We start from the raw sequence: 26261 nt of genomic DNA, 5'->3' as shown, positions 1-26261 counted from the left end.
TTACTATTTAAGTCAACAACATACTGACCTGCACATTTATATTTATATTTTTTATCTTTTATTTTATTTTATTCTTTTATTTTTTTTCTACTTTTCTTTTTCTTAATATTTGTATACTTTATAATTGCACTGTCCTTGGAGCGGACCTGACCTACATTTCACTGCTGGTTATAATCTGTATAATTGTGTATGTGACAAATAAAATCTTGAATCTTGTCTGCGCCTGAAGATAATCCCAATCAAAGAAAATAACATTTTGTTTTTGTTTATTAATTTGGCATCTCTCTGATGTTGAGACTCTGTTCTCTCTTTCTTTTGCGGCTGACCCCTAGAGGTCATAACAGTACACCTTATGTTTCAAATGGACCACTGACTCTGCCCTTGATGTTGGCAGAATCTAGTCAAGCCCTTGACATTAAAGCACCCGCCCACTTATCTCTGATCAGACCATTCAAGATCACCTTTGACATTGTTCAAAACAGGGTTCAGGAGTTACTGTTCATCTAAACTCCGCAGCTATGGACTCAAGAACAGTGTTTGTCTTATTATGGATGTTGCTGTCGTCCACCTCCACTGGAATCAAACTAGATGGAAATGGTTATGTTGATGTTGTCATTGCAATCAGTGCAAAAGTACCACAGGATGACACGCTCGTTGATAAAATCAAGGTGAATTTTTTATTTATTTATTTTTTGGTCTGTTTAACAAACTTTGTGTGCATTAATGGTTTTATGGCTTTTGTGAAAGATAATATTTTTTCCCAGTTAAAAAAAAAAATAGAAGAAATATATTTCAAATTTCATTAACAGTATTTGTGAATGAGCAAATTAAAGTATAATTACATTTTTAAAAAAGCATACACCTTTGGAGATATTTTTATTTCATCTTTTCAACTTCATTCGGACAGGACATGGTCACTGAAGGGTCGCTTTATCTTTATGAGGCATTGGATAAAAAGGTCTATTTCAAAGAAGCTACAATACTAGTCCCACCTCAGTGGAATAGTAAGCATTATACCAAAGCAAGAACAGAGTTTTTTGAAAAGGTATACAGATAATTATGCCATTTTATATTATCCATCAAATATTGTTCGATCATTTCAATCATATTTGGTATTGCTGACACAATTTCTATGTCAAACACAGGCCAAAATAATAATTGATAATCCTAATCCAGCATACGGCGATGAACCCTACACTAATCAGTATGAAGAATGTGGAGCTGAGGGACAGTACATTCATTTAACTCCGGACTACCTCCGAGACAACACACTCATTAATCTATATGGGGCAAAAGGTGAACATCTTTTGTTGTCCTTAAACAAATTACTGAATTAACCTGAATAAATGTTTGTTTTATTAGCAAGAATGTTTGTTTGTTTGCAGGAAGGGTCTTGGCGCATGAATGGGCTCATCTGAGATGGGGCGTTTATGATGAATACAGTGAAGAAAAGCCATTCTACTACTATAATGGCCACATTGAAGCTACAAGGTTATAAACCTTCAACTAAGATCTCATTGGAAATGATCTCAACCACTGATTTCCTGCTTTATCTTTAGGTGTAGCAAAAATATTAAAGGTCAGCTTTCTGATGTTACTACTGGATCACCGTGCCGCATTGATCCACGAACCTCACTACCAGCTACGGGTTGCAAGTTTTTTCCTGACAGATACCAAAACACACACAATTCCATAATGTTCCTACCTAGCCTGGATTCTGTAAGTATAGATTTTACATTTTCCACAAATGCGAAATTTAATTTTGATAATTCACAGTCTGTTATATGCAATATATAGAAGAATCATTCAAAAATCATTCTAATCATTCAAAATATTTGGCTTCAGGTAAGAACATTTTGTCGTGAAAATGAGCACAATTATGAAGCCCCAAACCTGCAGAATAAAAAATGTGGCAAAGCAACATGGACCGTAATATTTGAGGATTCTGTGGATAAAGATGCACTTCGTTCTTTAAAACCGCTGAAGTCTTCTCCACCAGCACCAACTTTCAAAGTTGTGCAGCGAATGCATCGGGTTGTTTGTCTTGTACTCGATGTCTCAGGAAGCATGCAAGTATGTAAAAACATTAACTAAACTTTTAAATAAAAATGCTTAATATATTATAACTTTCAGTGCTCTGATATGAGCTTAATCATTTTGAAACCCAAGGAAACATCAAATTGATATCACGTGCATGTTTATTATTATTAATATTATTTTATTATTATTGCACACATTTTCTAGGGCTCTAGAATTCTTCGACTGCAACAGGCTGCCACACATTTCCTGCAGAATATCATTGAGGATCAATCCACTGTTGGAATGGTAACCTTTAGCACTGATGCTTCTACTCTGACTTCCTTGACTCGTATCGACAGTGACACCACAAGAGAACGTCTCGTCGCTTTGTTGCCAAAAACAGCAAGTGGATCAACAAACATGTGTAAAGGCCTCAATCAAGGCTTACAGGTTCCGTATTATTACAAGTATAAATTTTTTGCATGTTTATAATATACTGATGTGTGAAATATATAATGATTGTTATGCCAATGTTCTCTATGTCTTAAAAATTTAAAGGTACTTAAAAATGACAACGGGGATGTGATGGGAGATGAAATCATTTTTCTGACAGATGGTGAAGCCACAGATGACCTTAATAGTTGTGTTCCGAATGCAATTAATAGTGGCGCTATTATACATACAATTGCTTTGGGTAATAAAGCAGATAAAGCACTGAGGGAAATGGCAGATAAAACTGGTAAGTAGCCTAACAGTCACAAACAGACACAAAAAAAGTACTGTAAGCCTAAATGGACATTTCTGTCGCAATTTAAATTTCATTCATTGAATTTCATTACTTTAGACTGGTGGTTTTCAAACTGTGGGATGTGCAAAGTGTAAGAATGGTGGTGTGTTCATGGCATAGGGAATATGAAAAATTTAAGTTATGAAATTCAGTTAACATGTTCTATGGTGGACATTACGTACTTGCATATTTCTGACATGATGCACAAGAGTTTCGCAAATCCTCATAAGCAACATGGCACGCAAAAATAAATATAGCCTACATTGCAACCCACGTAGTTTGATTCACCAACAAACGACTCTGAACCCGGTTTGAATCAGTGTGATGAATCCTTTAATAAATGAACTTGCCGAATCAAACAGACTGAACTGCAACTCCATTTTGGTTGGTCTCTGACTTCTAGATCGATCTTAGCATGAAATAGTTTGGAACTAATAAAATCAAAGCAAGAGGCAAAGTTGCAAACAAATTATGCAAGAACAAATTATCTCAGAACTATTCATAGGCATATTAATACATTTTAACTTATTGATTCCATTTTTTAAAATATCACTGATATTTTGGTAAAATCATACAAAATTCATACATTCATCAAATTCATCCATTTCGTAAACAAGTCTTCAGTGTCCAAATCCTATTTTTGCAGCAAATGTATCGGAGTAAATCATTGGGCTATATTCAGTGCCTGTTTATTATCCAGTGCAAATTTATCATATGTTCTGTTGAAAATAGGTGGGAAATTTATCACAGCCAGTGATGACATTCTCTCTAATCAGCTACTGAATGGATTTTCCACACTAACTGTGCCAACAGGAGATCAAACAAAAGACCCAGTTCAGGTTTGGCAAATGATCGCTCACTGCCCATGGTAAATTACCTCAAGACTTGTTTATTATGAATATTCATGGTTCGTTTTTATCACCCTTTTAGATAGACAGTGTGGGAGCAAAAACATCCGATTGGTTCAATGGGACAGTATCAGTAGATCAGACTATTGGTAACAAAACCAGCTTTACAATAACCTATGAAACAACTGTACCTAAAGTTTACATACAGTCACCGAGTGGCTCAGTCTACAATCAAATGCAGATGCGTCATGATGAATCAACAAAAACAGTGACATTAAAAGTTCCTGGAACTGCACAGGTATGACAACTTGCACAAGACTTCATTGACTTTACTAAATTATTTTACTTATTTCAAATTACTTGTCATGAATTATTAATTTAATAATACTAATATGTGTTTGGTAGCATGGGGACTGGAAGTACAGCATCCAAAGTCCAACACTTCAGTCTCTGACTGTAGCAGCAACGAGTCGAGCGGCAAGAGCTGATGTTCCTCCTATCATTGTCAAAGCCCACATGAACCAGAAGCTCAGTGATGGCACTAAACCCATGATAGTGTTTGCCGTGGTTACTCAGAATTACAAGCCTGTAATAAATGCTGAAGTGTGGGCTACACTGGAGCCAGAGTCTGGGCCTCCACAAATATTACAACTCCTGGACAATGGAGCAGGTAAATGACCCATAATTCTTGTTTATAGTATGCACGCCACTTCATATTTACACTATATAGCTAGAAATAAATCCAGTATTATTTTACAGGGGCTGATGGTTTCAAAGATGATGGTGTCTATTCCAGATATTTCTCAAAGATAAAAAACGGGAGAAGCAGCTTGAAAGTAAGAGCAAAGAATCAAAATGGACAAGCCAGATTTACTCTCCAAAAAAGGGGTGGTGCTCCATACGTACCTGGATATGTGGTAAACGGTAACCATGAGACTGAAAGCAAACTACTCAAACATTTCCTTAACCAGTTTCTGCACATGTATTCAGGTGATCCTTCTAATTTCAGGTGTGGTTGAGCTGAACCCATCAAAACCTCCAGTTTCAGAAGAATCACTTGTAATCGGAAGCTTCACCAGAATAGCCACCGGAGAGAGTTTTGAGGTTGTTCTTAAAAGCCCAACTCCACCAAATTTCCCTCCAAACAGAATCACAGATCTGAGTGCTGAGATCCAGGAGGACACTGTGCTTCTCAACTGGACAGCTCCTGGTGAGGACCTTGACCAAGGGACAGGTAAATCATACAATTAATACAAAATAGAAGTTATTTCAAACTAGATCACAAAATACTGTATCTTCCATAGGCCTTACAAGGTATTTCTTTTTATTTAAGCTAAATCCTACAAGATCGTGTGGAGCTTTGACTTTAAAATGCTTCGATTCAACTTCAGCAATGCTCATGAAGTCAACATATCTGGCATTTCACCTCAGGAGGCTGGATCAGTTGAACAACATTCATTCAATCTCAATTTCACAATTCAAAATGGGACCACACTCTTCTTTGCTGTTCAGTCTGAGGACAAAGAACATGTAAAATCTGAAACCTCCAACATTGCGCAAGCTTCAAAGATCATCCCTCGATCAAAACCCACAGAGATAGACCTGAATTTTATGTTTATTGCAATTTCTGTTTGTTTGGACACTGTGGTTATTATGGGCATTATTGCGATAACAACATGGGCACTGAAACGAAGTAAACCTTCTTAGACCACAACCAACATTAACATCTGATACAAAGGAAATCTTTACATGGCAAAGTTATTTTACTGAGTTGTCTTTATTTGTATACCTTATGCTTTGCATAAATATAAAATGCAAAATACAGTTTGGTAAAACTTTACATTTGTTTATACTGGAATTATTTGTGTGTGTGCGTGTCTGTTTTTGCCTTAGCTGTTATTATGTGCACTGGTAATTAATAAATAAATAAATACAAGCTTGTATAACCTGATTAAAACATAAAAAGTACAAATTACAACCGTATTTACTAAAATCTGTGCACTGTCTCCCATGATGAAATAATTGAATGAATGAATGAATGAATGAATGAATGTATGAAAGAATGAATAATATGAATAAATAAACAAATAGTTTTATCCTATTACTCAGCAGAAAACTTGCATAAGAAATAGATATATAAAAGAGACAAGGCATCATTAATATTTTTAGCATAGTTGTACACTGCAAAAAAAAATATATATATTTGAAGATGTAAATAAAACAGATTACTGGAGTACATTTAACATGAAAATGTAATTTCACATTTAATTCAGTGTTATTCAATGTTATTCATTGTTTGTGAAATTTCCTAGCAATTTCTGAGTGAAAATTGTTTTTACATTTTCTACAGTCTATGCATATTAATATTTTGTTATAATAAAACTAAAAATAAATATATTAAAATAATCAATTTATTTTTTTATATTTTATTTATTCTTTAAACTAGAATGGGATGATTCTGCCCTCTGTCATGAAAGTATTAATTTGTCATATTATTATAACATATTAGTTTTAGGACATTTACCCATTCTTATCCGTTTTTGAACTTTTTTTTTCAACCACAAAGAAGAGTTTCACCATCTTCCACTTGACACATGATGTTGTTGAGAGTTACTCAATAAATTTCATAAGATCCTGTGAGAGTTACACTAGTAAAACCACTTATAAAGTGATGCAGATATATAAACATATACATATGTTGAAGGATATGGGTTTGTAGAAAATTCCCTGCATGTCTTTATGGATGGGCTGACTCTGACATTTTGTTAAATCATATGGCCCATTTGGGTTCAGTCATGGCACTGTATATGAGGACTTTATGGTGTCATTAGAACTCATTATGATCATTCACTTTCTTCCTGAGATTATAATTATATTATATCGCAACTATTCTATCATGTCTAGTTAGATGATGGGGCAGTAATCTTGTACAAAGAAAATCACGGTCTAAATGTGAAAATGAAACTAGTGCGAAATGACTTTATGACTAGATTTTCAGCCATAAAGTTTTAGACACAATAAACCCGTTGTGCAATGAAAACAGGATGAGGACAACGTGCACCTATGCATATATGCATAATACTGAAAAGGACAGCATAAATAACTAGGCTTTTATGCTATAAGCTTCAAATGTTATGAATGCATTATTCTTATTTTTTATTATGTATTGTTTTAAAATGTAACAGTGGCTTTTAGGGCATTGTTCAAAGCTCAAATACAAGTTGTACTGTAATTTGCAAACGTATTGCCACGATACAGCCTTATTCAATAACAATAAACATGAAAGAAATCTCATCAGCCTGCCCAATCTAGAGTTTCATGTCAGAACGTGGCATTTTCGAAATCATAAAATGTAAAAGTTGCAGAAAAATGGTCAAACATTGGCTGCACCTGCTGGGTTTGTAGATCATTTGCAATTTATTGAAAGATTTAGTTTTTTTAAGCTTTTGAATCTTACAATGAAGGAGACAGTTGGTTTATGAACTGCAGTATTACATCCACTTAATGTGAACTCATGCCTGATAATGTCAAGTCATAAATTACTCAATAATGTTTAAGAAACTTTGCAACTGGGAAAAACTGATAAGGACCTATCAACTGCCACACTTTGTAACTTTTTCAAGTTCATTTTTGTTGTTGTGCTGATCACCAAAGAAAGAAAGTACACTGTAAAAAATAAGTGTAATTTTAACTGTAAAATTTTGTAAAAACACTACGAAAAAAATATGAAACTGCTAACAGGTTAACAGTAAGTTCCCGTACTATATACAGGGAAAAACTGTAAAAGATTTTACCAGACATTTCATGTAATTCTACAGTAAAATGCTGTTAATTGTACAGTTTTTAGAAGTAAAAAATAATTTAGTCAAAAACTGTAAACTGATATTCCCAGAAGTTCCTGCATGACACTCCACATTTGAAAGTATTTACTTTAAATAATCATGTTTTTTAATAGTTTTTGTTATCAGTTATGTAGATTTGGGATTTATGTTATATCTTCAGTATGTTAAATGTACGAAACAGATTTTAATAGCAGTCTGTTGTTACTGGATTTCATTCAAATTCTCTTGTTTGCAAATTAGTTTTATACTGTAAATTTTACAGCTTGTTCTGTAAATGTGTTCACAGTTTTTCTGTATGTTTTACTAAATTATTCTGGCAACCACTGCTGCCAAAATTATTTTGTAAAAACTACAGATTTTTTTTTACAGTGCATTAAACTGGGACTCCAAGAAATAAAGCAAACAAGCACAACATTCAGAATATGAGCCTATGAATTTAACATTTAGGCCCGGTTCCACAGACAGGGTTTAGACTAAGCCAGGATTAGGCCATAGTTCAATTAGGGCATTTAAGTCATTTTTATTAACACGCCTTAGAAAAAACATTACTGGTGTGAATCTTGAGACAAAACAAAGGCCCTGATATGTTTTAAGATCAGTGAGCGCAAGTTTATTTCAGATTAAACATTTATGCATTTTTAGCAGACGCTTTTATCCAAAGTGACTTACAGTGCATTCAGGCTATACATTTTTTTATTTTATTTTTTTAAATCAGTATGTGTGTTCCCTGGGAATTGAACCCATGACATTTTACGCTGTTAATGCAATGCTCTACCACTGAGCCACAGGAAACCGGGGGATTGTATTTAATCAGTATGACACAAACTGAAACAAGCTATTGTTTCCTCAATTTATAAAACCTGTTTGACCAGACAATCTTTATTAACATCAGGTCAATTTTAACAGCTATGAATAAGTTTCCCCAACAACACTTTGAAAAACTAACAAATTAAAGACAGGTGCAAAATTAAGTGGAAGAGACAGTATAACACAATATTATATAAATTAGTGTTGTATTGTCAATTGTTCTAGAATTCTTCTGATTTCCACTTATTGCAAGGCAAAAAGACTAAATTAATTGCCAACTTAAGTCGGTAGGCCTTTTTTTCTTTCTTCATTTTTCACTGAACTTCAAGCTTAGCCCTCAGAGAACTGCCTGAAGAGGAACTCTGATCTTTTTTCACTGAAATTCGGCACAAAATTAATCTGCAGGATTTCAGAGAAGCCCTCAGACAAACTGGGTGTCACAAACTTTTTCCTATAGAGAACAAGAAAGACAGTCAGACAGCAATGAGCTCGTGTGAGTTAGCCAAAAACAATGATTTCCCTGAAAAAATTATCTGGTTCAATAGAAAAAGCTTAGCTTGCTGCGGTTGACTCACTTGTAGCTGTGAATCACCATGTCATTGACAGGAACATGCTTGATGGCAGAAGGAACCATCTCACGAAACTAAAACCAGCAAAAAAAAACCCAGATCAGATCAATCATTAACTGTGTATTTTGGTGTTAAAATTAGTCCAGAATAAGGTTTGCTGCCTTACACTTTTATCATGGTAACATTATATATAATTTTATATTTAATGTACATATTGCATACTGAAAAATAACTGCAGTGAAGATCCAAATACCCTGTTGTTATGCTTTGCTTGTTCCAGACTCGCTGTGAAGTTGAAACACCTGCAGGGAACTCCAGCACTTTGACTGACATCTATATATCTATGGAGAAAATATTGATAGTGCTGTTTTAGTCAAAAAGACAAAAATACTTTTTTTGGAATCAGAGGTAGTCACCTTTTTCTAGACTCGGGGTCAGGGTTAGTGTTGTCCACTGCAACGCTTCGGCCTTCCTTTAGAGCGCGTTCACAGGCTGAAACACACTGCTGCCAGGAGCCAAGTATGTCCTAGAGTTCATGGGCACAGAGTTAAAACAAATCATTATACACATTTAAGATTTTTTCCTCCAAAGCTTCTAAACCAGATACACTTAATATCTGATCTTGGAGATCTAGTTCTTGTGTCTGGGTTCTTAGTTGTGGTTGTTAACTCAACTCACCCTGTTCACATACGCGTAGCCCTTTGGAATGTGTGTCTGGAAGAACGTTGATTTGCCCGCTGCAAAATTCAAAAGAGGATTGTGTCATAAAAAAAAAAACTTGTCACCTGGAAGGAGTAAGAAAAAAACAAACACTGAAAAAATGCTTACATCCAGGAAATCCCACTGCTACAATGACTTCCTGCTTGGTGGATGTGAGGGAGGCATCTGGAGGATCGTAAAGACGTCTTTTAGAATCTAATTTCCTCTGGAAAAGGAGATAAAAACACAACAAATTATTACAGATGCTTGGTGCACTATTGTTCAAAGGTCTGAGGGTTCTAAGCATTTTTTTGAAAGAAGTCTCACCAAGTCTGCATTTATTCAATCAAAAATACAGTAATATTGTTCAATACTGTCACATTTTAAAATAACCATTTTGTAAATTATATTTTAAAAGTAGTTTACTCCAGTGATACAAACTGAATTTTTAGCATCATTACTTCAGTCTTCAGTCACATTATCCTTCAGAAATCACTCTAATATGCTGATTTATTGCACACGAAACATTTCTTATAAATAAATCAATACCGAAAACAGCTGTGCTGTTTTGATCGCTTTAGGATTTCTTGTTGAATAGAAAGTTCAAAAGTATACATTTTTTGTAACATTATAAATGTCTTACTGCCACTTTTGATCAATTTTATGCATCTTTGCTGAATAAAAGTATTAATTTCTTAAACAAAAAAAGCCCAGACTTTGACCTCAAACTGTAAATGGAAATGAAAAGGTATAAAATATGTAAGTGAAAAAAAAAAAAAAAATCCAAAAGGTCCAAATGTTTACAGGATCAAATTCTGGCAAGCTGAACTGAGCGGGTTTCCAGCCCAAGAAGTATTCCTCTGGTGTGTGAAACTGAAGACCAATGTTGAGGGCAAACTGGAGAGAGAAGAAACATATAGAGAAAAATAGCAGATAAAAAAATATATATGTATTTTGTCAAAAGCCTGTAAAATATCCCTTTTTTGTTAAACTAAATTGGAGCAAGAAAGCACTACCTTGCCCCCTTGTGGTCAAAACACAGTAAAGATATTGCACATGATTCACATAAATACAAATTAATTTCATTATGTATTTCATTACCAGTCTGTCACTGCAGGAGAAGTCTTTCTTCTTTTTTCCTGGTGCCCAGTTAGCGGGACGTCCTGCTGCATCTGTACACAAGAGAAAACCCTGACTGAGCATAGAAATCTGGCATGTTATGGGGTCATTTTGCACCATGTGCTGTAAATGAAAAATAATAAAATTATTTTAAAACAAGGTTTTTGACTACACATTATTTTAATATGCATATAAAAAGTATATATATATAGAGAGAGAAAGAGAGAGTCGAACTTTTATTGTCAACAGAACATGAAATGTACTGTTATATTAATATTATTTATATATAATCATCAAATTCCTTTATATTTTGCTTGAAGATTCAGTGCTAGTCAAATGATTATGAATCTTTGAAAAAAAGAATAAATAAATAAAAATAGCAATAAAAAGCTGCCAAAAAATAATACTTTTTAGTATCAATAATTTTACGTCAAATCTCAAATGCCTCAAGAATGCTAATCACAACCACTTGAAAGAATTTGACTGAGTTCACCTCCTACATAGAAGCTCTGTGACACATCTACAGTCACTCCTCCATTCGCCTGCAAAAACACAACAATGCCTTTATATACACAGGATACTCTAACCAAACTGCTGCTTGCTGTACATAATGAAAAACAACTCAGTTATGCAATTACTACACAAATCCTACCAATAACCAACAAGAGTGATTCACCTTCTCACATAGATGTTCCCACATCCCCATAACAGGCTTCCTGTATATACCAGGGGCTGTGGAAGCAAATACCTGAAAAAAGACAATATATTCACATTCGTAAATATTTAAGTTTGAGGAATTTTATCTACACAAAATTACACAGCCGTTTAAATGTTTGGGGTCGGTAAAATGTATTTTTGGAAAGAAATAATACTTTTGTTCAGCAAGAATGCATTAAATTAATCAAAAGACACAGTAAAGATATTTTTATTGTTACAAAATATCTATTTCAAATAAATGCTGTTCCTTTGAATTTTCTATTCACAAAAAAAATCCTAAAAAAAATTAAGTTTCCACATGGTTTCCACAAAAATTAAACCGTTTTCAACATATATAATAATATGTTTTTTGAGCAGCATATTAGAATGATTTCTGAAGGATCATGTGACACTGAAGACTGGAGTAATGATGCTGAAAATTCAGCTTTGTATCACAGAAATAGTTACATTTTAAAATATATTCAAATAGAAAAGTTATTTTACATTATAATAAATGCAACCTTGTTGAGCATAAAAGACGTCCTTCAAAAAAAACTTTTAAAATCTTGCAGACCCAGATTTATAAACGGTACTGTATGTAAAATAGTCAGCATGTTATCCACCTGGATGGGCAACTGCAGTGTCTGTAGAATATCCTCAACTTTTGACTTGAACACCTCCGGTCTGAGTTTGCCTCTAGAAATACCCATCTGATTGGTGAAAAACACCACCTAAAAAGAAAAAAATATGATGAAGATGCTTGTGCTACAAAAGCAAAAACAACTAAACATTTATTGATGCTGCAACTTAAGTTCAACATAAAGTAATAGTGGATAAAGAAGCACCTTGTATCCTTTTTTCAAAAGACTGGCCAGTCTTGGCTGAATCTCTGGGAAGAGAATCCTAAACAAAAGTCAAAAAATAAATAAAATCACATGAGACACAACAAACAGCTGCAGTGTATAGCAAGTTCTTCAACAAGACCCACCTCCAGTCATCTGGACTTGTTGGAAATACTTTCCCAGACTTTGTAGTGATAATGCAGCCATCAATGTCAAACCCTGCGATCTGAATCAGACATTAAAAGATAAAACATCATAGACGTGTAATGCTTGTACTGAGTAAACACAAAAAAATATGCAGTTCCTGTAAGCAAGTTCATGTCTTACTTTGGAGCTGTCTGAAACCCCTGCCGCAGTGAACAGAAGAAGGCTGCCGATTTGTTGCCAGTGACTTTGAGAACAAGTGGAAGATGGAGCAGTGGCTTTGACTGATGGGGAGTCTAGCTTGTTATCACTCTCTTTCTGTGCAAGTGCTTGTAACTGCTTGAGCTTTTCCTCAGCTGAGGTCACCTCATCTTCTTCATCACAATCACCACCATGCCCTCGCTTCATGGGAGGAACGTCATCCTCTGGGCTGTGAGATCGTTTGGTCGCCTAAGAGTCAAGCACTGTTATTTTAATATATTATATATTCAAGTAGATTATTTCAGTTTGTTGCCAAGGCAATATTTTTAATGTAAAAGTTGAAGTTTTTCACCAAATATTCAGATTTTATTTTATTTCAATTAAAAAAATTATAATATATATATATATATATATATATATATATATATATATATATATATATACAAAAATGATCAATTTTCCACTATTAATACACATTTAAAATTCCTACATTTATACATTTAGAAACTCTGTTTTATCCAGTTTTTCTTGCCTTTTACATAAACCACAGCTGTGTTAATTTCTTCTGAACACACATAAAAACTGTTGTGTTCCTAAAGAACAAATACAGTTATATTGTTATAAGCACTTCCACAAAAAAAAAAATAATTGCAGTAATACACTCATAAAACTACACCAATAAAGAGAAAATGCATTGCAGTCATTCCTTTGTGGTAGACATGCCATATGGCAACATTTCTATTTTGTTTTGTAAAACTTTGTTATATAAAGTTTACCTATTATCATCAAACTCTACTTAACTTATAAAAAATGGAGCCAAAAATGTTGATGTCAAAGAAATGTGTTTACAAGTTCAATTTGGAAAGGTGGCCTAACAAAAATAACAAAAAAAATCTAATTTATGTGGCTTAAACAGCATATAATTGTTTGATTCTGATTAATATAATGTTCAAAAGAACAGCATTTATTTAGAATAGAAATCGTTTGTAATTTTTGGTAATCTCTTTACTGTTGCTTTTAATAAATTGAATGCGCTCTTGCAGAATAAAGTTATTATTAACCTCAAACTTCTGAACGCTAGTGTAAAATTGTTTAAAATATTTTCCCAAACAGTTCCACAAGTCTAGATCTTGATACCTTTTTAGGGGATTTAGAAAAATAATCCTGGATGCTCCTTTTGGGGCCTGACCCATCATTTGAGCTTTTCGGTCTGTCTCTGCTTTCACTTGCTGCTTTTCCTTTCTTCTGAGGAGAGGAAGACTTTTCATTTGAATTTCCAACAAATTCCACAGTAAATGGATGGGACTGATTGACCAGGTGCAGTGTGCAACCAGCTGTCAAACATCTGGACTCGCCACGTCCCAAACACTGACCATCCAGGGAAGAAGGGTTGGGCCCGAGCTGTGGAAACATAGGATGGTTTGTACTCACTTATGCTTTTGTATATTCAAGTATTAGAAAATTCTTTCAAAACATTGGTGTTAATAAAATCGACTCTCTCTGTAAACTGTCACATACATCGTTGTTGTTTTGTTTTACCTGTGTAACCAGAACTTCCTGTTTGTCATAGTTGGCCACCAGTTTGACTGTCAAGAAGAGACGCACGTCCGTTATTCTTTATGAACAGAAACAAACATGACACGTACATCTTTTGTATTACTCGGATGGGTGTGATGTGATCTAAAAACCCACCCTGATGCCTTGAGCACTTCTTGTCTGTAATTCTGGTTTCTGGGCCTCGTCCTAACATTAAAGCTCGACCATCTGCCAGCTCCACCCGAGCGCCATTCACACTTACTAGTGTGCACTGCATCTCCATTCACAGACGACAACAGCTGGAGTTACAGTAAGAAATATAGCACAATTCAGATTCAAATAGCCTGACTAAATGCTAAGTTACCATTCTTCCGTGCATTTGCTATATATATATAATGAGCTAATTACGAATATTTAAACAAATAATTGACCTGTAACTCATTATCTCTGTACGTTAACTTAGTTTCAACACGTTCTTTATTGTTTCTTTTATAAAGACGATGAAAGAATTAGAAACTGCTCATAGGCTAAATCTATCTCTACAACCTACGCAGTCCGCGTATATCTACAGACTCTATCAAAATTATATTTCAATCAAACTACCATGATTTTAATAAAACACAATGCGCTTACCACTTGTCTAAAACTTTACATTAACTTCTTGAGGTTCAATAGTTGTACACGCTTTTCTGGTCCGACACGGAAATATCTCCGATGCGGGGCAGCGACACGCGTTGTTTGGTTCCCACACTGGAAGTCACCCTCGTCGTCATTTGTTACTAGGTTACTGTAGTTTCTGCCACAGTTACTGCACTTATTAAATTACTACCGTGAAACTGTGATATTAATAAGCCACATCCAACGGAAAACTACATACAGACAGAAAGATAGAAAATGTAAGTGTTGTGTTTTCCCTAAACAGTTTCTATGTTGAAAAAAAGGCTTTTAAAATGTTGTGTAGGCCTAGTCCCTGAAAATCAGTACAAAGTGTTCAGACAAAGGAATTGTTATGTATATTCAGTTTATGTCTGTTAGATGACAAATCTTCAGTTTACATAAGTATTATCATGGGATAGGATATCCTGCTAATAATTATGTCTTGGTAAACATAGTTTATTTACTCTGGATAATGCAGTACCAACAGTTTAGTTTAAATTGCCATATGTTTTTGTCTCAAAGCTATGGAGCCCCACACATGACATCCAGACGAAAAGATAGATATGGGCCATTCCACATAATGGGTGCCATTTGCTTCCAAAACTAAATAATAATAATAATCATCATTTTCTATCGTTTTAAAAAAACTGAATCTAGTAATACACATATTTAACTATTCAAAAACTGTATTGGTCTGTCTCAGGTCATTTTATTTAATTTTTTACATAATTTTTAAGTGGATGATGGATGCATTTTTCTCAGTCCTGTTATCAAAAATCGAATGTCTTTTAAAAAGCATGTTATAAAAGATATGAGAAATGGTTGGTTTCATGGTCAAAAAAGATTATTTTTATCATGAAAAAAATCACTATTTATCTACACAAGGTGTATGTTCAGTGGCCAATGTACACAAATACACAAACCCATTTTTTCATTTTAAAGGCAACTCAGACCTCAAGCTTATCAATTCTGTGATGTAAATTATTAAACAATGGGATAAATTATGGACCAAACTTTATTTAAAAAATAGTGGTTTAACTTTATTTTTTTAAAGAAAACTATTTAGTAACAGGAATGAAATGGGTAACAGGAATGAGTATTGATTATATGAGTATACAGGTTTTAACTATATTAATGATATAGTGAAAGTGTTAAACATTGACTAGTGAGTTGACCTCACTGCTAAAAAAAATCATGTTTCTGTTTAAATCTAGTGGTCTGCAGAGGTTTTTGTTTAGGGGTAGAGGATGGGTTATAAGATAACAAATAACAACAACAAACAAACAAAAAAATAGTACATTAAAATGTATAAAAATAATAAACTTAACAAATAATATATTTTGTTTTCTTATAACACAGCTCACACTCAAACGTCATTCCATATATGAGTCTAATACATTATAATTCCATATATGAGTCTAATACATTATAATTCCATATAGTGAAGTGACATTCAGCCAAGTATGGTGACCCATACTCGGAATTCGTGCTCTGCATTTAACCCATCCAACGTGCACACACACAGCAGTGAACACACACCCGGAGCAGTGGGCAGCCATTTTATGCTGCGGCGCCCGGGGAGCAGTTGGGGGTTCGGTGCCTTGCTCAAGGGCACCTCAGTCGTGGTATTGAGGGTGGAGAGAGCGCTGGACATTCACTCCCCCCACCTACAATTCCTGCCGGCCGGAGACTCGAACCCGCAACCTTCGGATTACGAGTCCGACTCTCTAACCATTAGGCCACGACTTCCCACATATATGAGTCTAATACATTATAATTCCATATATGAGTCTAATACATTATAATTCCATATATGAGTCTAATACATTGCCACAGGAAAGAAATTTCAAGTAGATTTTCTGACATACTGCATGTAATATAAAACAAAGGAACAACCATAGGTTTTCTCTGGGCAAAAGCATTGTCTCAGTGTGCATAGAAGGCCAAAATGTTGAGAAAAATATGCATATTCAAATTTATCTAGATTCATATGGATGTAGCCTAATATTTACATGAATAAATCTGATGACACTGCTCACTCATCTTACTCTTACTCTTACTCAGTTACTATATATAAGTATAGGATATATAAGTATATGAGTAACAGGACTGAAAGTAGCAGGATTGAGATTTTAGGATAAAATTAGAAAATGCATATAATCTAGCCACATGGAGTACATGCTAATAGTATGAGAATACCCAGCAAATTATAGTGATTCAAAGATTTGTATTTTTAAAATAAACAAGTAACATCTAAGAAATAATTTAGGTAACAGGACAGTATATTTATAATGACGCCACCATTACAATATCATCAAATATACAGAAAAGAAAATAATACCACATGCTTCCGATCATTTCATTGCCTTCAGAAGATCCAGATGTTGCAGTATTATGTTGAAAATATGTCTTGTGGAATTTTCCCAGTTTTTTAGAGAGGGGAATGTTAGGGTAACAGGACTGAGTGAAAACCTGGGGACATGACTAAAATGTGTATTTTATCCAAAATCGTATACATTTATTTTGAAATAAATGCATTTAAAGCACAGATGGGATATGGAGGTGCATATGATGATTTCTGAAGGATTTTAAACATATTTCGTGTTAAAATGTAGCGTTATACAATGGGGACATGTACAAATGCTATGTATTCAGTTTTTTGGTATTTTTTAATATTTTTTTTAATTATATATTTTCAATTTGCAGTTAGATTCATGTGCAGGACACTTTGCTTAGTAATAAAATGTATTTTATAGTTAATTATTATTTTATACCTATAATGTCCTGGGGACAGAAATGACACATTCTCACAAACAATGATTACTGCTGACTGGTTCCCACTATTGAGAGCTGGCATTGACTCCTCTAAACTGTAAATCAGGGCAAAAGTTATGCATTTTATTCCAGGCTTTAAATAAAAGGAGAACACAATTAGTCATGGCAACAAATTCTTAATTTGCAGCCACAGTATTTTTCTTCCCCACACATCATGTGTGCAAGACTTCATATCAAGCTACATCTCACAAATTGCTTTTGTTTATATGTTGATAACTATCGCTGGATACTGAAACATAGTCAAGCATGTTTACCTCAAATAGTCTGTACTAAAAAGAGATCTAAACAGCTTTAAAAATGTCAAATACTGTAGAGGGAGTGGTCGATGGTGGTTTCTGGATGAACAAACAAAATGAAAAAGGTGTGTTTATGGGCGTGCTCGTTGGGTGTGCTCCTAATACGGGAGCTATAGTCATAGCCACAAACACATTCTCACAGTAGTTACACATAGCTAAGCCAGAAAGTCATCTGAATGGTTTTGTATCTCCAGATGAAGGTGAGTATGAAATGAATGTTCTATTTAGAATAAAGTAGAAATTATGAGACACCAAGTTTCAAGTGTGAGACATGAATTTGCAATTTTTACATATAGTCATAAATGGGGAAAAATAAGGTTGAAATTGTGATTTGAATCGTTTCAGATTTTTGTATAATATGTTAAGAAATCTAATTCATTAAATGTAATTCACATTCAGCTACTGAATGTTCATTTATAAACATGTAATTTTGCAACTGTAAAGAGTTACAGTTGCAAAATTACGTTTATAAATTTATGTAACTTGATTTTTTTTTTCTCTCTTTGTCTGTCTTTGTATAGGACTGAAAACCAGTCGGTATCAATTTACTTCACAAGCTCTGGTTGAACAAACCCAGTGCTTTTACCCTGTAATACTGGCTCTACATTGAGAGTGATTGTTTTAAACTGACTTGCTAAACAGAGGTAATCCACAATGGCACGTGAACAGGACTACTACACTATCATGTATGGGCTGCAGGAGCTTGATTGTGAAGGGAAAGCAGTGCCCAGTGATCTTGTACTAATAGGTGAAAGTGCCTTTCCACTTGCCATGAATCCAAGAGGTCAGGTGCTGATGGCTGCATCTCATTATGGTCAGGGACGTGTGGTGGTGTTGGGACATGAGCAATACCTAACACGCTTCCCTGACCTGCTAGAGAATGCCCTTATGTGGCTAATGCCATGTACTGGTGATGCTGGCATTATAGGGATTCAGAAGAGTTTACGTTCAGTAGCTGAAAACTTGAACTACTGCCCTGTCAAGACAGAGCTAGGAGACTTTCGGAATGGATTAGCTATATATATCACAGATGCTTACAGTGTTGAGAACTGTGCAAAGGATCTGATTGCTTTCATCAAAGCTGGGGGTGGCTTGATCATTGCTGGCCAGGCCTGGAGTTGGGCTGCAGCCCACCCACAAGAAAACACTATATGGAACTTCCCAGGAAACAAGGTGTGCAGTGTTGCAGGAATTTACTTCTCGGAACACCAAGGAGAAGTTGGCACCTTTCCTGTTCCAAGAAACATCCCTTCTAGTTGGCTTGCTGTATCGTAAGTTCAGCAGACATTCTTACTTTTTACCCATTCTTTCAGAAACATACATTTGACCAATTGTTTTGAATTGTTACTTTTCAGTATAGGCAAGGACTTTAAAGAGGACCTACAGTTCTTGCTAGAAGGTGTGTCTGAGTTTGACATCCAAGGTGGGGCAATAGCATCTGAGGTGATGGTGCACGGACCATTAGCATTTCCCATTGCAGTCACTCCAGCTGAAAAAGCATTCATTGCTGGTGCCTATTATGGGCAAGGACGAGTAATCCTGATATCACATGAAGGCTTCATGGGCCGGGACTCTCTGTCCACTTTCCTGATCAATGCTATCAAGTGGCTTGACGAGGGCCGCAAGGGTGTTATTGGGATCCTACCCAGCCTAAAGGCAGCCCACACAGTACTGAGCAAATCTGGTTTAGATTGCCAGTTGACTGGTTTCAGAGAAGATCTAAGTGTCTACGTTTGCACTTCATACAGTGATGCCCAGTGTGCAGAGATCCAAGAATTTGTTGCTGAAGGCGGAGGTCTTATGATTGGTGGCCATGCCTGGTATTGGGCCCAGACCCACTGTGGCTGCAATGTGATGACTGATTATCCAGGAAATCGCATTCTTAATAAGATGGGATTGTGTCTCTTGGGCAGCACCTTGGGTGGAGGGTTATACAAAGCCCCAGATGCTGAGCATTGTTGTAAAGAGGGGTACCACTTTCGTAGTATGCTGCATCGGTTTGCTGAACATGTAAGCCTGGGGCAAGAATTGAATAGTCAAGAACAGAGTTGCTTGAAACAGCTGGGCAATGACTGTGCCAGTTACCTTCGCATGCGATCCCATGACAGTGCTGCCTATACATCAATGGTAGCGCTTCTTAGTGACATAGTGAAGAAAGTCGGTGTTCCACAAGTGTGTAGTAACTGCCCTGTTCAAAGTGCCAAAGACCACCTGATGCTCCACGTTGGCTCTGAAGTATACAAGGTGTCACCTGATCCTGACTCCCTTCTTCCATACATCATTAAGGACAGGTCTAACTTGCCAACTGTGTCTAATGCAAGAGTTCGGATCAGTGCCAACACTGGAGGTACGAAAGATTTCCCACCAAATATTATTTCTTGTTTAAGTTTCCAAATACTTGAACACTATAAAATAAGAATGCAATTACTTGTTTCAGCTTGTGAAGAATGGATAAGCACAGGGTTATATCTTTCTCCTGGTATGAAGACGTTCATAGCAGTACCTCCAGAGATCCTTGGGAAAAATTGGCAGGTGATGAATCAAGTCTATACATGTATCCAAAGCCCCAATCAAGGAATAGTTGCAGCATATAGTATACTTGTCATGATAGGTAAAAATGTTTTGCTCATAGGCTTCGAGAGCATGTTATTAACATGAGGGAATAACACTTTATGCAGGTGCAGCTTGGTTGCCAAACAGATAATATTGGTGGAGCAAACGTTCTGAAACGAGCTCCTGTGGTCCATGAGCGATTCCCTTTGGACACAGAGATGGTCCAAGTCTGCAATCTATGGGGAGGGCTCATCTACTTAATAGCACCTCCTCAAAGCAAAGTGGATGGGTTGGAAATTGTCGTGCAGGTCTCAGTACAGGCTCCATACTTCAAGTCTGGTAAGAATTTTGAATGAGCATCACAGTGAGGTTTCTATTCAAAACATTTACAGTTGTATGGTAAAACTTTTCTACACTAACTTGTTTCGTCCCTTAGGAGAGACCAGTGTAGATGACTGGGTAAACAGGATTCGTCAGGCACCCGCCCCCTGGGCAGAGCTTGAGTTTGAGAACATCATCATGACACTAGAATCAGAATATATAAGGAATCTGGACCACCCTGACGAGGTGGCTAAACTGTGGGACACCATAATGAGAAGCATAGCTGACCTGGCAGCAAGGCCTGCCAAGTTCCCCCGCAAAGAGCGGTTTGTTGCAGATGTTCAAATCTCTCACGGTTGGTGGTACTATTAAATACTCTCAGTATCTTTGTTAGAATAAAGAAGCATCACTATTACAACAGAATCATGCTATTAAAATGAATTACACTCACACTGTCCTGGTGATAACACTGTTCCCCTTGCAGGTTTCATGCATGCTGGATATCCCATCATGATGCACTCCAACTCTGCCCCAGCTCTAGTAAATGTAAAGGAAGCCTATAAAAGTGGTATTTGGGGATCCATTCATGAGCTGGGTCATAACCAGCAGCGTGGAGTTTGGGAGTTTCCTCCACACACCACTGAATGCACTTGCAACCTGTGGTCAGTGTACGTACATGAGGAAGTGCTGGGTATAAATAGGTCAAATGCTCATCCAGCCATGACTCTAGAAAACCGTCAGACTCGTGCCAATATGTATTGCAGTGGCGGTAAGGATTTAAAAAGCTGGAGTATGTGGACAGCACTCGAAACATACATGCAGGTGTGAACAGACTGCATAAAATTTTGTATTTGTTAATATAATTGTTATGAAAAATATAATTATGTAAATATAAAATAATATATTTATACCTATTTTTTCTCATCTTCCATCATCACATCTCTTTTTTTCAGCTTCAGGAAAAATTTGGCTGGGACGCTTTCAGGAAAGTTTTTACTGCCTACCATGATATGAATGGAGTGCCAAATGACAATGCAGGCAAGATGAATCTATATGCTGAGACCTTCTCCAAGGTGGTCAACATGAATCTTTGCCCTTTCTTCAAAGTGTGGGGTTGGCCCATACAGCCCAGCACACAAGAGAAAATCTCTCATCTCCCTGAATGGAATGACCATCCTATGGTCCAGTATGCATAAGAACATCTCAGATAGCTTTTAACGTGTACAGTGCCAGTTTTAATGTAGGTAATGGGTAAGATTAAATATAAAAAATGATATATGCTTACCTGGAATGTCATGCAAATTAATGTTTCTTATTTTATTTAGTAAGTACATAGATGGGCAATTGATTCATGTCAGTGTGAAGTTATAAAATATTCAGAGCACTTGCTATTAACTAAAGGTGGCTATAGGTTAGTGGGTTAACATTCAATAGAATCAGAACACGCATGTAAAAAGCATGCATTTTACATGCATGACATACAGTATACTCTTCATAAATACTAAAAACTGCATGCACTGCAATTAACAGTATGACATTTTGTATTGGTGTAAGAAAATAAATCATAAATATTATTTTAAAAGACTCTAAATGGTGCATAATGTTGATGTGATTTGAAAATACAGAATTAAGCCCTGTTGGTAATGCTCAAGAGATTTAATAAATTCATGTGAATGTGTTAGCCTAAGATTTGCATAGGCCACTGAACAGCTCATTCACCGGTGCATCAGAGAATTGCTGAAGGAAGTCGACCATCTCATCTAAGTTGCGTTCTACAACAACATTCATCTCAGTGTTTAGGGCAGTTGCAGCACCGCTTAGGATGGGGCGGCCGTTTTGATTGACGCAGCAGTAAGCATTCCAGATATTGTTTTGATATTGTTCTTAATCAGAATGAGAATCAGAATGAGCTTTATTGGCCAAGTATGTTTACACATACAAGGAATTTGTTGTTTCAGAGTAGTATGCTTAATTGTCACATGACAAACACAAACATTAATTCAACACAGCTGTCAAGGTTGTTACCTTACAAACAAATGTGCTAACTATTCTTTTTACAAAGGCTTGTTAATAAGGCTTCATATTAGTAAACAATGCTATATTGCCCAATTGAACTCATTTCATAATTGAATAACTTTACATAGGTTATTGGACAGAACTGAATGAGCTGTCTTTAAATGAACAATGATATTTTTGGCAGTTACACTAATTACACTAAGTGCAAATAATGATAAATTCTGTTTACACTAAAATAGCAGCATTTTCATTAGCAACAGGCATGTAAATAGTAGTTAGATGGCAGATATTTATACTTCAATACTGTAGTACATTATAAAACAGTATTCAATAACATATTGAGTGTAAATTATCATACATTTTATTTGATGAACGCCACTTTATTGGGCAAAAACCTACCTACAGCTAAGCACACTGTATTTTTAATGAGGCGTTTAATCTCCACTTTTCAAATGTTTCCTTAATTTTTTATTGAAAATAAAAGCCTTTCTGATCTGGTATGTGCTGGGAAAAGGAGTTGCACGAGTTTGTCAAAAGGTAGGATCGCTTGCATCAACAGCACACATCTCGTGTCACTTGCTAAGCTTCTCACAGAAAATGGAGGAACTGGTGTATGCTGGGACCAAACTCTCCCACTCTTTCGCTGCAAGCCCCCAGATATCAACTAAAAAACGGCGGGCCCCACAACCACCAAAGACTGCAGGCCCAGCTCACCCTCCTCCTCCTGCGAGAGCTCTCCGGCCGCTGCCACAACGCCTCTCCATCTGGTGTAGGTGAACCAAAAACAACTGATAACAGCTCTCAGTGATATGTGTCGGGTCCACGCTATATTAGCCACAACATTCGCAAATGTTTACAGAAAAAGCGGGAACCCAGTGTGCCTGTAGCCTCCTCTATTTCTGTTTTATCACGCGATAGAAAGTCTAAGGCCTTCTCAAGCCGTATGACTGACCTATCTAACCTGCGGCCTATAATGCATCAATCTAAGATTGCTGTAGAGACAAAATGTAATTCCATCAAGTTAGCATTTTTAAACATTCGCTCACTTAAAAATAAATCATTTCTGATCAACGATTTAATAACCACAAACAACCTGGATTTTATGTTTCTAAATGAAACATGGTTAGAAGACAGCTGCAGTGCAACAGTCCTCAATGAAACAGCCCCTCCTAACTTTAATTTTATAAGTGTCTGCAGGACTGTTAGGAGAGGTGGAGGTGTAGCTGCTCTGTTTAAAGATGTTTATCAGTGCAAGCAAATGTCATTTGGTCAGTATTTGTCTTTTGAATACCTAGGTATTGAGCTGAAAGGTGCTCCACGCACCGTGTTTATCATTATTTACAGGCCTCCAAAATATTCTTCAGCCTTTGTTGATGAGTTCACTGAACTGTTATCAATGATTGCATGGACCCACACACAATCGTGGTGTCACGAATCTGGTCCATGCTCTCCCGGTCAACCACCACTAGAGGTCACCCGTTCACCACATTGACTTTTTCACTCACAACACACTGGACTCCCTTTCCCACAATTCATTGCACTGACGACACGCACAGCTGTTCACCATTATCTCGCCCACACCTGATTATCATTTCACAATCACTCACTCACTACTTAAGTCTGGGACTTGCTATTGCTCGCTGCCGAGTATTGTTAGCCTGCTACCTTACAAAGCGTTCTTAGTTTTCATAGTCTTGCCTTGCCTTGCCTTGTTTTCCTTTCCGTGTCTGACCCTGCCCGAGTTCTTGGATTATTCTCTCTGCCTTGCCCTGTCTGGATTTTGTATGCCGATCGTCGACCCTCGCTTGTTCCACGGATTGCTCTGTCTTGCCTCTGCCATACCTGTTTGCTGTCTCCCGACCCTGCCTGTGTGACCACGTTTTACAATAAAGCTTTGCAAATGGATCCGTACGTCTCACGTCTCGTCAGCCCTGTAACAGAATACTCGGCCGCAAAAGGATCCAGCAGCTTTTCGGGTAGATGCTGGCCAAGTATGGACCTGGCAGGTATGTTGCTAACCCTCAAGCAGGGAACGCGACCCCTTGAAGATTATATTGAGGACTATCTAATTTTGGCAAATGGCTCTGACCTGCCGGACTGTCTGCTGATAGACTTTTTTTTGTGAAGGCATTAACCAGCCGATTAAATCACAGTTAATCCGAGAGGGTCCCCGTTCGTCTTTCGTTCAGTTTCTGGACTTTGCTCTATTGATGGCTGGCTCAATGTTCACTGTGGGGGTCGCGGAGGAACGAGACACCGCACCCAATTGTTTGATCAGAGCCCCAGCTTGCGTCAAAGAGCCAAGTCAAGCCCCAGCCTACGTCATGCCTGCCAAGCCAGAGTCTGCTCACGTCGTCGCTGTCAAGCCAGAGTCTGCTCACGTCGTCGCTGTCAAGCCAGAGTCTGCTCACGTCGTCGCTGTCAAGCCAGAGTCTGCTCACGTCGTCGCTGTCAAGCCAGAGTCTGCTCACGTCGTCGCTGTCAAGCCAGAGTCTGCTCACGCCTCCACCGAACTGCCAGAGGCTGTTACCACAGATTCAAGGTCAGTCCTTCGAGTTCTGATATCCAGTGTGATTGACCCACCACTGACGTCGGTGCGAGTAGCTGGCATTCCCAGGGCCTCAACCCTGGCTGTTACAGAGACTGTTCCCCTGACCTCAGTGCTTCCCGTTATGGCGGTCGCCATTTTGAGTGTGTGGGCTGCACACTGTGCTCCTGAGGCCTCTCCTGTGCACGAGTCTGTTCCTGAGGTCTCACCTGTTCACGAGTCTGCTCCTGTGCCTCCAGAGGTGGCGGCTTCCGCTGCAGAACCTCCCGAAGTGGTGGCACCTACTCCCGAATCCCGAGAATCCAGTTCTCATGTCACGGCCACGGAGGCCGTTCCTGATCTCACGGTCTACCCTGTCACGGCCACGGAGGCCGTTCCTGAACTCACTGTCTGCCCTGTCACGGCCACGGAGACCGTTCCTGAACTCACTGTCTACCCCGTCACGGCCACGGAGACCGTTCCTGAACTCTCGCCCTGTCCTGTCACGGCTAAAGAGGCCGTCTGTGAGCTCACGCCCTGTCCTGTCACGGCTAAAGAGGCCGTCTGTGAGCTCTCGCCCTGTCCTGTCACGGCTAAAGAGGCCGTCTGTGAGCTCACGCCCTGTCCTGTCACGGCTAAAGAGGCCGTCTGTGAACTCACGCCCTGTCCTGTCACGGCCAAGGAGGCCGTCTGTGAACTCACGCCCTGTCACGGCCAAGGAGGCCGTCTCTGAGCACACGACCTGCCCTGTCACGGCCCCTGGGACCATGGGGACTCTCCCTGTGGTGTCTGTCTCTGTTTCCCCCAGATCCCTGATCCTGCCATGGCTTCCTGAGCAGTCTGCTCTACCGTGGAGATCCTCTGCCCTGTCTACTCCACACTGGTGGGCTCTGGCTCTGTCTGCTCCGCGGTGGTGGTCAGCTGTCTGGCTCTGGGGGTCTCCTGCT

The 26261-nt window shown here is 37.4% G+C and overlaps 3 protein-coding genes across 5 annotated transcripts; 2 read left to right on the top strand and 1 right to left on the bottom strand.

The window, feature by feature from the left end:
* Positions 1–444: 444 nt before the first annotated feature.
* Positions 445–5750, top strand: LOC306851826 (calcium-activated chloride channel regulator 4-like). Its single transcript, XM_079388278.1, has 14 exons — positions 445–668; positions 908–1045; positions 1146–1296; positions 1386–1491; positions 1560–1719; positions 1846–2073; positions 2245–2469; positions 2578–2758; positions 3539–3645; positions 3737–3952; positions 4060–4324; positions 4414–4578; positions 4664–4888; positions 4988–5750. The coding sequence occupies exons 1-14, from the start codon at positions 519–521 to the stop codon at positions 5359–5361; spliced, it is 2691 nt and encodes an 896-aa protein (XP_079244404.1). The 5' UTR covers positions 445–518; the 3' UTR covers positions 5362–5750.
* A 2252-nt stretch (positions 5751–8002) lies between these two features.
* pnkp (polynucleotide kinase 3'-phosphatase) lies at positions 8003–14868 on the bottom strand. Its single transcript, XM_079388279.1, has 18 exons — positions 14743–14868; positions 14266–14408; positions 14113–14159; positions 13711–13974; positions 12556–12822; positions 12375–12454; positions 12232–12289; positions 12010–12117; positions 11367–11438; positions 11184–11232; positions 10673–10743; positions 10376–10468; positions 9701–9797; positions 9551–9609; positions 9289–9398; positions 9126–9213; positions 8879–8946; positions 8003–8754 (listed from the first exon to the last, which is right to left on the bottom strand). Exons 2-18 carry the CDS (start codon positions 14390–14392, stop codon positions 8634–8636), a joined length of 1779 nt encoding a protein of 592 aa, XP_079244405.1. The 5' UTR covers positions 14393–14408; positions 14743–14868; the 3' UTR covers positions 8003–8633.
* On the top strand, positions 14146–22359 carry LOC306851823 (TRPM8 channel-associated factor homolog). Of its 3 annotated transcripts, none has more exons than XM_079388273.1 (8): positions 14146–14419; positions 18419–19168; positions 19253–20244; positions 20335–20429; positions 20576–20789; positions 20887–21126; positions 21256–21593; positions 21725–22359. In XM_079388273.1, the coding sequence occupies exons 2-8, from the start codon at positions 18552–18554 to the stop codon at positions 21965–21967; spliced, it is 2739 nt and encodes a 912-aa protein (XP_079244399.1). In that variant the 5' UTR covers positions 14146–14419; positions 18419–18551; the 3' UTR covers positions 21968–22359. The 3 variants fall into 3 exon arrangements, with proteins under 3 accessions (XP_079244399.1, XP_079244401.1, XP_079244400.1); XM_079388275.1 differs by lacking the exon at positions 14146–14419 and adding an exon at positions 14839–15005; XM_079388274.1 differs by lacking the exon at positions 14146–14419 and adding an exon at positions 18039–18097.
* Positions 22360–26261: the final 3902 nt, after the last annotated feature.

This window comes from Barbus barbus (genome assembly GCF_936440315.1).
Source record: "Barbus barbus genome assembly, chromosome: 31".
Taxonomy (NCBI): Eukaryota; Metazoa; Chordata; class Actinopteri; order Cypriniformes; family Cyprinidae; genus Barbus; species Barbus barbus.
This window is presented reverse-complemented; position numbering and strand designations above follow the sequence as displayed.

Bases quoted from the DNA above. Each gene is read 5' to 3' on its own strand.
- LOC306851826 (XM_079388278.1), top strand. From the start codon at position 519: ATGGACTCAAGAACAGTGTTTGTCTTATTATGGATGTTGCTGTCGTCC. The intron at 669-907 runs GTGAATTTTTTA...TCATTCGGACAG, and splicing joins CGCTCGTTGATAAAATCAAG to GACATGGTCACTGAAGGGTC. The intron at 1,492-1,559 runs GTTATAAACCTT...CTTTATCTTTAG, and splicing joins GGCCACATTGAAGCTACAAG to GTGTAGCAAAAATATTAAAG.
- pnkp (XM_079388279.1), bottom strand. From the start codon at position 14,392: ATGGAGATGCAGTGCACACTAGTAAGTGTGAATGGCGCTCGGGTGGAG. The intron at 9,399-9,550 runs GTGAGTTGAGTT...CATGAACTCTAG, and splicing joins GCTACGCGTATGTGAACAGG to GACATACTTGGCTCCTGGCA. The intron at 8,755-8,878 runs GTGAGTCAACCG...TGTTCTCTATAG, and splicing joins ATGGTGATTCACAGCTACAA to GAAAAAGTTTGTGACACCCA.
- LOC306851823 (XM_079388273.1), top strand. From the start codon at position 18,552: ATGGCACGTGAACAGGACTACTACACTATCATGTATGGGCTGCAGGAG. The intron at 20,245-20,334 runs GTACGAAAGATT...TACTTGTTTCAG, and splicing joins GATCAGTGCCAACACTGGAG to CTTGTGAAGAATGGATAAGC. The intron at 21,127-21,255 runs GTTGGTGGTACT...TTCCCCTTGCAG, and splicing joins AGATGTTCAAATCTCTCACG to GTTTCATGCATGCTGGATAT.